The 12,659-nt window shown below is 49.5% G+C and overlaps 2 protein-coding genes and 1 long non-coding RNA gene across 5 annotated transcripts in view; 2 read left to right on the top strand and 1 right to left on the bottom strand.

Annotated features, from left to right (window-relative positions):
* The window catches only part of LOC142845532 (cadherin EGF LAG seven-pass G-type receptor 3), a 38,493-nt gene extending 36,571 nt beyond the window's left edge, over positions 1–1,922 (top strand). For 2 of the 3 annotated variants that reach the window (XM_075964485.1, XM_075964484.1), the window contains exons 18-21: positions 154–330; positions 479–533; positions 1,262–1,398; positions 1,657–1,922. In XM_075964485.1, coding sequence (XP_075820600.1) covers positions 154–330; positions 479–533; positions 1,262–1,398; positions 1,657–1,671 — 384 coding nt within the window. In that variant the 3' untranslated portion in view covers positions 1,672–1,922. The remainder of the gene's footprint in view (positions 1–153; positions 331–478; positions 534–1,261; positions 1,399–1,656) is intronic. The other variant, XM_075964486.1, reaches the window with a different exon arrangement.
* LOC142845543 (uncharacterized) overlaps positions 1–12,659 on the bottom strand; it is a 227,149-nt gene that overhangs the window by 103,000 nt on the left and 111,490 nt on the right. The window lies entirely within an intron of this gene.
* Positions 3,412–4,485, top strand: Tmem89 (transmembrane protein 89). Its single transcript, XM_075964488.1, has 2 exons — positions 3,412–3,906; positions 4,297–4,485. The coding sequence occupies exons 1-2, from the start codon at positions 3,508–3,510 to the stop codon at positions 4,483–4,485; spliced, it is 588 nt and encodes a 195-aa protein (XP_075820603.1). The 5' UTR covers positions 3,412–3,507.

The raw sequence follows: 12,659 nt of genomic DNA, 5'->3' as shown, positions 1-12,659 counted from the left end.
TGTGTCCTTATGTGTCCCATGCATGCCTTCATATATCTGCATTTTTACATGCATTTATAGCTTCCATCTAACTGTGTATCGCTGTATACCGTGTGCATGCCCTGCCTTTGCTCTATCAGGGATGGTCTTTTAGCACATCTGTATCCCCCGCAGGTGCACCAAAGGGAGGAGCTGGAGGATGCAGTCACCAGCAGTCAAGAAGATGTCAAGGCCCCAACCGTGAACACACTGAAGTCCCTGGGCCTACCCCAGCCAGACTTCCATAGCCTCGTCCTAGACCTGAGCACTCTCTCCTTCGTGGACACTGTGTGCATTAAGACCCTGAAGAACGTAAGGAACTGTGGGCAGGCTAGGACCCCTTGAGCCTTCACACTGACCACATCGCTTGCCCCCCCCCCCAAAACCAAGACCTCTGAACTCCCCCACTAAATCTTGCCCAACTGCTGCCCTCTGATGCTAGTCCTCTTTGTTGCTGCAGATTTTCCATGACTTCCGGGAGATCGAGGTGGAAGTGTACATCGCTGCCTGTTACAGTGCGTTGACTGGGGATAGCGATAACATCAGACAGAGGGTGGGACTCTTCTGGTCAAGGGTTTGTCAGACGGCACAAGGAAAACTGCAGGTCTTGGGAGCCAGGAGTCAAGAGTCAGGAGAAGGGCTAGGGAGATGACTCAGTGGGTAAGTGCTGAGCTCAGAGGGTTCAGTGCTTCCCATGTATGAGGACCTGAGTTCAAATCCCGCAGCACCATGTAAAATAAGCCAGGCATGTCTATGCATGCCTGTAATGCTAGCCTTTGGTGGATGGAGACAGATGGTTCCCAGGAGCTAGCTGGTCAGCCAGCCTCAACATACACAGACATACACACACATACACAGACATATACACAAACAGACAGACACACACACAGACATATTCACAAACAGACAGACACACAGACTTACATAGACGTATAGACACACACACACAGACTTACATAGACATACAGACACATACATAGACATATTCACAGACAGACACAGACTTACATAGACATACAGACACACACATAGACATATTCACAAACACACAGACAGACACACAGACTTACATAGACACACACAGACACACAGACTTACAGAGACATACAGACACACAGAGACATATAGAAGTGACTGGGTTTCTAGCTCTAAGTAGCCTCGGATAGCAGGGGTCAGAGAATCCTGTGGGTGCCTGGGGACTGGGTCTCCTGTGGACTGAGTGTCAGGATCTCCTTGCCCACAGGTCCTGTGGTCACCCAGCTTGAGGCTGGACACTTCTTCGATGACTCTATCACTAAGCAGCATCTTTTTGCCTCTGTCCATGACGCTGTGACCTTTGCCCTCCACCACCGGAAGCCTGGCCCTAAGAGCCCTGTTTTGGTAAGCTGACTCTGGCCCACTGAGCAGTTTTGTTAATCTGTTGCTTATCCCCACCCTGACCCCAACTCCAGAAAGTCCATGCCATTGCCCAGGGCTCTGGCTACACTGAACCCATTGCTCTCCCCTCGTGTGTGTGTGTGTGTGTGTGTGTGTGTGTGTGTGTGTGTGTGTGCGCGCGCGCGCGCGCGCTGACTTAGGAGCAGGGCTTCATATATGTCCTTTGGAAACTAACTGAAACTTCCTCTGCCGCCCGCACAGGCCACCAAACTCTGACTTTGCTGCTGGAGATTGCCTACCTCTAGAGGTTGTGACAGGTCACCCTCATGAAACTCCTGCCTCTGGGTCACCTCCAGGTGCCCCCCAGGACTCCGGTCCATGTCTGTGCACATATAGCACATGGATGCCCTAAGTTCAGTGCTACAGGCCTGGGGCAGGGTATTGCAGTCAAGCTGGCCTTGGCTGGGTGCTGGGAGGGAGCTGATGTGGATTTACAGCTCTGGGAATAAATGTGTCTGTCCAACTTCAGGCCCTGCTGTGGTGTGGTCAGGGTGTGGCTAGAGTGTCGTCCTCAACTCTCAGACTCCCAAGCCATCTTAGACACACTACAGTAGACAGAGCTGGGGGTAAGACTCAGGGAGGTCAGGGCCAGGCAGAGAGCATGCAGAGAGGGCAGCTCCGGGCCCAGACTGGACTGGGATTCTACAGACTCAAGGTTCTCTTCCGTTTCGCATAGACCGCCCTTTAGCTTTAAATGGAAAAATGAATGGAATCAGAGCTGTAGCTCAGGACTAAGCTATTCCCAAGGATAACCTGATAAGAGGCAGAGTTGGTGCTTCTGGGGGATGTAGAGTGAACCCCTGAGCCTTCAGCTAAACACTAGCGCCATTCTCAGGGTCTGCTGCTGGACTTAAAAGTCGGTGTTTACTCATAGAGCAGCCTTGAGATTGGCTGGACACCATCGACCAAGAACTGGCTGATTTCTGGCATAAGACACCGACAGCACATGAGGCCGCTGATCCTGTGGGGAGAAGGACGGGGCAGTGGGCCCCGGATGGGTGAGGAAGCCCAGCCTCCTGAGTGGCCTGCTGAGTTAACCAAGCAGACGTGTGGAAATGTCGAGAACAATGTAGTACCCACATCACCTGCCCAGAACACATGAATTTCTCTATTTATCAGGTGCGCTCCAGGTGCCAAGCTCAGTGTTAGGCCCCGGGCAAGTTCCCAACGGCACATGAAGGCTCCCTACCCTCCAAATATCCCAGGCAACCTTGCCTGTCTCTATTTTTATCATGGCATTTGCCTGTGCCTGGCACTGTAGTGTTTACAAGCCAGCTCTGCTCCCGCCAAAACTTCAGCCCAGGAAGGCAGAGCTTGACTTCTGTCAGGCAGCATTCTGGCCCCAGGCTTGGGCAATCGACAGATATTGTTTGAAGACGTTGAGCCAGAGGCAGACTTGAAACAAGAACTTGTCAGACTGGCCTTGGTTGGGTGCTAGGAGGAAGCTGGTATGTTCTTTATAGCTCGACACTAAAGATGACTGGGTAGGTAGCCAGAAAGGCTCCAAAGGAAAGAATGTGGGGTCATATTAGAGAAAGTGGACCGTACCACCGAGCAGGTCATGGGAGGGGTGCTGGCGGTGCATGACGCTCTAACCTCAAGAAGATGACTTCTCAGGAGGGAAACCATACTCCGTGAACAAGGAAGAGTGTTAAGGGATGCCTGGGTGAGGAAGGGCAGCAGCCAGCAGGGAGAGAGGCCTAGGTAAGGCAGGGGCAGCAACCAGCAGGGGCCTTCAAGGGAGCCACACCCGTGAGTCCTTGCAGTGAATGATGCTGAGAAGAGCTGGTCTGGGTATGGGAGGCTGCTGGTAGCTCCCGTGCACTCTGGTTTACCGGCCCGGCAGTTGCTAGCCCAGTAGAGGATGTTGAACCTTAAAAGCATAGGCATTGGGGTGCTTAGATTGGGGGGGATGACAGGGCAGTTGGAGGCCAGCATGGAAGAGGTGTTCCTATCATACCTAGTCCACCTGGGAGGATGGGCCCCAGGCACTAGACCTGCACTATTAGCCCCCATGTCCCATCATGCGGCCAAACTGTATTTTGAAAGGCTATGGGCCTAGCTGGAACCTGCTGCCTCAGCGGGGCCTACTCTTGGGGGAGGGGTGTTTGCCCGTTGCCAAGGTACCCGGGTTCCGGCCTCGCAGTAGCCACAGCCATGCTGTACTTGCTGTTCTTAGTGCCGTCGCTGTCCCTGCTGGTGATGCCTGTCCCTAGCCATGCCTGGTCACGGCCCCTCTGGTACCAAGTGGGGCTGGACTTGCAGCCATGGGGCTGCCAGCCAAATGGCCTGGATGGCTGCAGGAGCAGTCTGGGCTGCCCTGGTTACTGGATGGCCCTGGGAGGAAGTCGCATCTACCCCGTGGCTGGCATCACAATCACCACCACTATGATGCTAGTTATCAGCCGTATGATGTTACAGCGGTGGCGACCTCAGGTCATTAAGGATCAGGTGAGTACAGCTCCTTCTGTCCCTTATAATCCCTGCTTCTGCTCACACCCCATGGGCCCATGTCCTCCTATCAACCTGACTTAGGGCCTTGTGGGCCCTCCTGCCTGACCTTGTCCTCGCCCCTATGTCCTAGCCTTGCATCTCTATGGAACAAGGCTACAACCAGTCCATCCCCAGCCATTCCTCAGGGCCATTACTCTGACTCATGTGCCCCATTTAATACTCCCATCCTGCGTTCAGCCTCACGGGCTCCAAGACCACGCAGCCCCTGGTAGCTCCCATCGCCCTGTCTCTCCCGCCTCGTTGGCACTGCCCCGCGTCTCTTCTCTCTGGCCGCTTTGCTGTCCATCCTGGCCCCCTCCCATCCTTACTCTGCTGTTATACCCTCAGCTCCCACAGGTGACTCCCAGTCCCTGCAGACACTGGAAGCGGCAGGCGGCCGTTGTCTCAGACCGTACCCTGGTCCTCAGGGTCCTCCACATGCTGGACGCCATCCTGCTCCACATCGAGGGCCACCTACAGCGTCTGGCTTCCCAGGAACAAATTCAAATAAAAGGAACCCCCACCCAGTCTGGGTGATCCAATAGCTGCTCCTCTTTCTCTGGTTGTCAGCTGCGGTGGGGAATGGCCCAGGGCCCTATGCTGGCGCACCAGCCTGTGCATCCTTGGAACTGTCTAGACCCTCCCACTGTTAGAGGCCGCAGCAGGCGGAAGTTGCAGTGCAAGGATGGATGGGCAGGTGGTCCCAGGCATAACTGCCCTCTCAGTGGGGTAGGTCCACTCCCTTGTTTCCATTTCAGGCAGGTGGATGAGTAAACAGACCCCCCAGCAGAAAGCAGCTGGCTCCAGCTTCTTTGCAAGTCTCCTCTCCCCAAGAGGTCACTGCTCCAGGGTCCCTGCTCCTTAGGTCCTTGACTCCTACCCAAGCTCCCAACTCTAACCCTATCCTCACTCCCAGCTCAGCCCCTAGAGCCCCAACCTAGGTCCATCAGGTATCCCTACCTGCCATTATTTGTGTGGCAACTTCAGACATTGCTGTGGTGCCCAAGCAACTTCAAGGTCCTTGGAATAAGAGAGAGTTGGCCCTCACTCCTTTACTCCCTCTGTCTTCCATTGGTGATCCAGGTTGAAGGGGTCCCTGCGAACAGGTGTTTATAGAGTCCTGTGTTTTAGAAAAGAAAATCCCAATTACAAACCAAAAAGACACGGAAGAAAATCAAAATGATGAGGAAAGGCCAGGGCTGATGTTCAGTTGGCAAGTTCTGTGCTTAGCGTGCACAAGGCCCTGGCTTTGATCTCTGAGAAGAAACAACATGAGAAAAATCACAAGTTTAAGAGTCTGCGTGTGTGTGTGTGTGTTTCAAGACAGAATCTAACCGTACAGCCCTGGTTGGACTGGATCTTGGTGTCTCCCCCACTGCTTCCTCTTTCCAGGTGCAGGTATTACAGTTTGTGCCTCAACACCTGGCTAGAAAAGGGGCTTAAACTGACAAATTATTGTAATAGTAAATCCAGAAAAAATAACATTCATGGCAATTTCATGTTACATTCCTGTAATGTTTTTCCTGCCATAGCTCTTTTTTTTTTCTTTTTTGGATTTTTCAAGACAAGGTTTCTCTATAGCTTTGGTACCTGTCCTGGAACTCTCACTCTGTAGACCAGGCTGGCCTTGAACTCACAGAGATCCGCCTGCCTCTGCCTCCTGCTTGGCGTGCTGGGATTAAAGGCGTGCACCACCACCGTCCAGCTAGCTTTGACTTCTTTTGGTTTGTTCTGTTTTAGGACAAGGTCTTGGTAGATAGTTCTGTTGACCTAGAACTCACTATGTGGACCAAACTGGTCTTGAATTTCATCTGCTCCAACCACTAGGTGTAATGGCTTCTGCATAAAATAACTATGAGCAGGGAGATGGTTCAAGAGGGAAAAATACTCTGGGCAGTCATAGAGCATGCCTTTAATCCCAGCACCCAGCACCCAGGAGGCTGAAGCAAGTGTAACTCTGAGTTCAAGGCCAGCCTGGTCGACAGAGTGAGTTCCAGGACAATCAGAGCTGTCCCACAGAGAAACCCTGTCTCATAAAACAAAAAAAAGTAAAAATCCTAAAACTACTTCCTTGCTGTGTAAACCTGACTACATGAGTAGGAACTTGTGCGGAAAACTAGATGTAATAGTACTCATAAAATCCCAGCATTTCTGTGAAGTGAGAGACAGAGGCAGGAAAAGTAGCCTGTCAGAATCACATGGGCCTGGACACAATATGTGAGAGAAATAAGAGAGATCCTGCCTCAAAAGGAAGGCAAGAAACTGACTCCCAAAAAGTTATCTTCAGACCTCCACAAGTTCACTGTGTTATGCCCATACTGGCCTGCTCATGTTCTCTCTCTATCTCTGTCACACACACACACACATACATGCACGCACAAATACAGGTAAATAAATTTTAGTTTGAGAGATGGCTTGGTGATTAAGAGTGTGTTCTGTTCTCTGAAGGACCTGAAGTAAGTTCCCAGCACCCATGTCTGTCAGGTGGCTGACAACCAATTGTAACTCCAGTTCCAGGAGATCTGTTACCTCCAGCCTGTAAGGTCACTCACACTCACGTGTTCATAACCACCCACACACATACACATGAAAAACTAAAATAAATCCCAACCAGGCATGCCAGTGCAGGCCTGAGGCAGAGACAGGTGGATCTCTATGAACTTAAAGCCAGTTTGGTCCACAGTGAGTTTGAGGTTAGACCAAGCTACACAGTGAGACCCTATCTTGAAAGAAGAAAGAAGGAAAAGAAAGAAAGAACGAAAGAAAGGAAGAAAGGAAGAAAAGAAAAGGACAAAATAATAACAACAATAAATTAAAAGTTTTCTGTTTTTATTTTATGGGTATGAGTGTTCTGCCTGCACACTTACTGTGTTTCACATGCAGACCTGGTACCCAGAGAGGCTAGAAGAGGGCACTGGATCCTCTAGGACTGGAGTTACAGATGGTTGTGAACCACCATATGGATACTGGAAATTGAACCCAGGAAGATCAACCAGCATTCTTCGTTTTGTTTCTTTGGTTTTTCAGACAGGGTTTCTCTGTGTAGCCCTGAAACTCACTCTGTAGACCAGGCTGTCCTTGAACTCAAAGATTCACGTGCCTCTGCCTCCCAAGTGCTAGGATTAAAGGTGTGTGCCACCACTGCCCAGCTTCAACCAGCACTCTTAACCACTGAGACATCTCTCCAGTCCCTAGAATAAATCTTTTTTAAAAATGCATATTTTTAAAATAGGATAACCCATTTATAATTTAGGAGGTGAATTTTTTCATACGGAGACTAGGAAGATAATTCAGCCTTCTCTCTAACATGGAAATTTATATTTTGTTGATTGTTTAGGAAAGTTATTTTGTTTCTCCTAACTCATTATTGACAGTGTTGCATAAATGTTACACATGGGTTGCTGGTAGCATTGTTGTTAAATTTCATGTGGAGGCCAGAGGTCAGTCAGTGTTGGGTAATTTCCTCCATTGTTCTCCAGCTGACATTTGAGAATGTCAGCTCCAGAGGAATCTGAGGGCAAAGGACAGAGATCCTGAGTGAAATCAGGACATGTTAGGTTGATTTGAGTGTGTGTGTGCACGCGCAAGCTTACGAATGTTTACCATGATGGGTACATGTGACAGAGAACAGCTTGCAGGAGTTGGTTCTCTCCAGGGGTCGAGCTCAGGTCATCAGGCCTAATTGGAAGCCTCTATACCCAATAAGCCATCTTGCTGGTTCTTAGGTTATCTTAACTTTGTAAGTTTTCCACAATGACACGTCCATGTGGACATGTTCCTTGAGCCCTTCTCAAGGCCTGAGAGTGAAGGACATTGAAGATAAAGCTTCGTCAGCCTCTTGCAAGATCCCCTCTGCATCCTGCAGGGCTTGATGAGCTCGCCTGCTTGCTGGCCCTACAAAATGGGTGTGAGCGGGTATGAGCATGTTTGAGTGTGTATGAGCGTGTATGAGTGGGTATGAGCGTTATGAGCGGGTGTGAGTGGGTGTGAGCATGTATGAGCGGGTGTGAGTGGGTATGAGCGTGTATGAGTGGGCGTGAGCGTTATGAGCGGGTGTGAGTGGGTATGAGCGTGTATGAGCGGGTGTGAGCAGGTGTGAGTGTGTATGAGCATATGTGAGCATGTATGAGCATGTATGAGTGGGTATGAGCGTTATGAGCGGGTATGAGTGGGTGTGAGCATGTATGAGCGGGTGTGAGTGGGTATGAGCGTGTTTGAGTGGGTATGAGCGTGTATGAGTGGGTGTGAGCGTTATGAGCGGGTGTGAGTGGGTATGAGCGTGTATGAGCGGGTGTGAGCAGGTGTGAGTGTGTATGAGCATATGTGAGCATGTATGAGCGAGTATGAGCATGTATGAGTGGGTGTGAGCGTGTATGAGCATGTATGAGTGGGTATGAGCGTTATGAGCGGGTATGAGTGGGTGTGAGCATGTATGAGCGGGTGTGAGTGGGTATGAGCGTGTATGAGCGGGTGTGAGCAGGTGTGAGTGGGTATGAGCGGGTGTGAGCAGGTGTGAGTGTATGAGCATGTATGAGTGGGTATGAGCGTTATGAGCGGGTATGAGCGAGTATGAGCATGTATGAGTGGGTGTGAGCGTGTATGAGCATGTATGAGTGGGTATGAGCGTTATGAGCGGGTATGAGTGGGTGTGAGCGTTATGAGCGGGTGTGAGTGGGTATGAGCGTGTATGAGCGGGTGTGAGCAGGTGTGAGTGGGTATGAGCATATGTGAGCATGTATGAGCATGTATGAGCATGTATGAGTGGGTGTGAGCGTGTATGAGCATGTATGAGTGTGTATGAGCATGTATGAGTGTTATGAGCAAGTATGAACTTGTATGAGTGGGTGTGAGCATGTATGAGTAGGTGTGAGCAGGTATGAGCGGGTGTGAGTGTGTATGAGCGTGCACTCCATGGGTACAGCAGACCTGGCTCCTCCTTCGCCTGCTCACAAGCGGAGGTGCATCTGCTGTCGAAAGAGACTTGAAAACACAATTCCTCTGAGGCAGCGACTACGGCCAGCTGTGGTCTGGGACCTTCAGGATGAGTGGAGTGAGCAGAGGAGGGGAGACAAGCACACACAAGCAAGCGGCGGAGACCTAGATCTCAACCTGTGCCAGATCTAGGGTGCTCTGATTCCAAGGGGAAGAAAGCACTGTGGGGAGCAGGAAGGAGAGACACAGTTAGTGGCTCCTAGAGGAGGTGTGGTAGGCAGAAAAATGGCCCCACAAAGACATTCATGTCCTGGTGCCTAAGGCAGTAGGTGGCAGAAAGAATTTGACAATGAATTAGAGAGAAGGATCTTAAATTAGAGGTTTTATAACAGATCATTTTGCTGGGCCAATGCAAGGGGGGGAAAGCAGGTGAAGCAGGCAAGAATCAGAGCTATTCAGAGAAAGAGGTCCTTTATCCTGAACCAGGGGTTAAAGAATCCAGGTGGCATCAGAAGCAGGGACAATCAGGCACCAACCAGCAAAGTAACCTACAGTCAAAGGATTGAAATGTACCGATCACTCCCCACAGCCCCTGGGGAAACTTGGCTCTGATCTGAGTTCCATGGAACCCACATCAGCTACAGAATGGTGAGATGCAATAAATCTGTGTTGCTCAAAGTACTAAATTTGTGGTGTGGCTTTTTTTTTCTGGTGCTAGAGTTTGAACCCAGGGCTTCATGCACGCTAGGGCAAACACTCTATGACTGATCTCCACCCCTTAGCCCAGATGCCCACCTGGAACTTTACCCGGTAAGCCACAGCCACGTGATGATACATAGATTAATAGAAATGGACTAAATTAAGATGTAAGAGTTAGCCAATAAGAAGCTAGAGCTAATGGGCCAAGCAGTGATTTAATAATACAGTTTCTGTGTGATTATTTTGGTTCTGGGCAGCTGGGACGAACTAGCAGCCCCTTTCAACAGATGGAGGGGAATCCATCCCTCTGCGTCTCAAGTCAGCAAGACCTGCCCACAGCAATTTCTTTTGTGTCCTGCTGTCTCGGTGAACACTGTAGCATCCAGGAGAGTGTAACGAAGCTGGTAAATTTCAGTAACTCTCAGCTGTCTCCAAGTCTTGCCCCAGCTCCACCCCATAAGCTGAAGGGGCTTCCCAGGTGCAGGGAATTTAAAGACACAATACTTCTTTCCCATCCACTTCCATGTCAGCCATGTAAAGCAGGCTTTTTTTTCCAGGTCATTGACTGACCTCAGAAACAATGGAGCAGAAATTTCAGTGAGCATGCACAATAGAGAGCATGCACTTTGGAAAGAGGCTGGGACAGGGGTGTTGGCTCACACCTACAATGCCAGTATCTGGAAAGCCACACAATCCAGCACCCTTTAAGGATAGGCAGCATTACACCTGATATTCAGGATGCCAGTTCTGAGAATATTGATAATCAGAATTCAAACTCTTAGGAGGGGACAGGGTACAGGCTAGAATAATAACTCAGTGGTTAAGAGCACATACTACTCTCGTAGACCTGAGTTAGGTTCCCAACACCCATATCAGGCAGCTCACAGTAGCCAGTAACTCCAGCTCTGGGGCATCTAGCATACTTTTCTGGACTTAGCCGGCACCTGCACTCACTTGTACACACAACCCCCACCAGTTCTGAGTTTGAGGCCAGCCTGTTCTACAAAATAAGTTCCAGGACAGCCAGGGCTAAACAGAGAAACCCTGTCTTGGAAAAAAAAAAAATTAAACAGCTAAATAAATTAAATAAATAAAAATAAAATAGATACTTTAAAGAGAGGTGACTGGGTGTTTTGTAATCCTAGCACCTTAGAGTGAGAAGCAGGAGAATCACAAGTTCAAGGCCAACTTGATTAACACAGCCAGTTCTAGGCCAGTCAAGGCTGTGTAGTGCTCTCCTATCTCAACCAAACCAAATAAACAAACAGAAAAAAAAAACTGCAGGAAGCTGGTAAAGCTGGGGGGATGGATCTGTGAATGAAGCACTGGTGTGAAAACCAGAGTTTACATCCTCAGAACCCATACAACTTCTGAGTGAGCAAGGGAACCCACCTGATTCCAGCATGGTGAAGGCAGAGGCTGGAGATGCTCAGAGCAAGCTGGCTAGCTGTAATGAGGTGAGCTTTGGACTCAACGGAGAGGAAAGAGTGATCAAGGACCACTCTCAACATCAGCTGCTTCAGGTCCACCTGTACGTACACGAGCACATACAGTGTGGGGGAGAGCCACCAAGAAAATATAAGAAGGAAAAAGGGAAATCAACTGGTACATTTCAAAAAGCTGAGAAAGGATGGCCCAGGGGACAAAAGCATTTGCTGCCCAGTCTGACCGCATGAGCTTGATCCCAGGAGCCCACAAGGCAGAAGAGAACCAACTACTGACAGTCATACTCAGATGTGTATGCACTTGAACATGCACTTTTAACCTGCAAGCCATGCTCCACACCCCATACTGAATTTCTGATACACGGTACAAAGCAGATGAACCCTGAAGATAATTTGGTAATTTCAATTAGCCAGATACAGAAAGACAAGAATTGTAGCATTGCCCTCATCCGAGGCACCTAGAGAGAGAAAGTACACTAGGGTGCCCAGAGACTAGAAGGAGGAGAAGATGAGAAGTTACTTAGTGGCTAGAGGCTCTGTCTGGGATGATGCAAACACTTTAGAAACAGAAAAGGGTGGTGATTGCGCAACGTTACGAATGCAATTCATGCCACTTAAACCGTCCCATGACTGGGCTGGATGTGTACTCAGTAGCAGAGTGTTTGCTTAACGTAGGTGCTTGTCCTAAGTTTGACTTCCCGACACTGTCCTACAAAAGAGTCATGATGGGAAGCTTTTTTGTGATATACATATATGTATGTAAGTAATATATTTGTTATTGTTTGTTTGCTTTGAGACAGAGTCTCACTGTGTAGCTCTGGCTGGCCAGGAATTGGCTACGTAGACCAGGCTGGCCTTGAACTCCCAGAGATTCAGCTTCCTCCACCTTCTGAGGGCTGTGATTGAAGGTGTGCATCACCATGCCTGGCCCTTATTGTGTGGATTTTACTACAAAGCGTTACTATGGAGCTCAGGCCAGCCCTAAACCCACAATTGTGCTTCCTCTGCCTCTGCAGTGCTGGAATTAAAGACATGCACCCCTATGTCTGTCTAAGAATCCAGGTATTTTCATTATTTATTTATTATTTACCTTATGAGACCAGGTCTAAGTTTGCCCCCAGCTTTTCCTTGGACTCACAACTTAACTAAGGATGACCTTAAATGTGCGATCTTCCAGCCTCCGCCTTTCAAATGCGGGGATTAGCGGTACTTGCCGCCCCTAGCTTTATGTGGTACTGGGGGTTGAACCCAGGGCTTTGCGAATGGTAGGCAAGCAGCCTGCTACATCCCCAGCCCCCTATTTGTTTTTTTGAGACCTGTCTCACTCAGTAGCGCTGACTGGCCCTGAACTCAATATGCAGCCCAGCTAGCTTCAAACTTTCGGTGATCCTTCTGCCTCAGCCTCGCGAGTACCAAGATCCTTGGCCTGCACCAGCACACCAGTGAGGAATGAAAATGCCTGTGCATGTTACAACATGGGCAAACCTTTGAGCCCATTATGCTGAATCAAGTGCATTAACATGAAAGGGCGAATACCGTATGACTGCCCTGTGTGGGGCATCAGAACAGGCAGTCATAAAGATACACAGCAGCAGGGTTATCTGCAGGGCAGAAATGAAGAGTGATTGCTTAATG

Source organism: Microtus pennsylvanicus, chromosome 3 (assembly GCF_037038515.1).
Source record: "Microtus pennsylvanicus isolate mMicPen1 chromosome 3, mMicPen1.hap1, whole genome shotgun sequence".
NCBI classification, from domain to species: Eukaryota; Metazoa; Chordata; class Mammalia; order Rodentia; family Cricetidae; genus Microtus; species Microtus pennsylvanicus.
Note: the sequence above shows the minus strand (reverse complement) of the source record. Positions and strands in the feature narration are given on the sequence as shown.

Excerpts from the sequence above, each read along its gene's own strand:
- Tmem89 (XM_075964488.1), top strand. The coding sequence starts at position 3,508 with ATGGGCCTAGCTGGAACCTGCTGCCTCAGCGGGGCCTACTCTTGGGGG. Across the intron at positions 3,907-4,296 it reads CTCAGGTCATTAAGGATCAG|CTCCCACAGGTGACTCCCAG; the intron begins GTGAGTACAGCT and ends TTATACCCTCAG.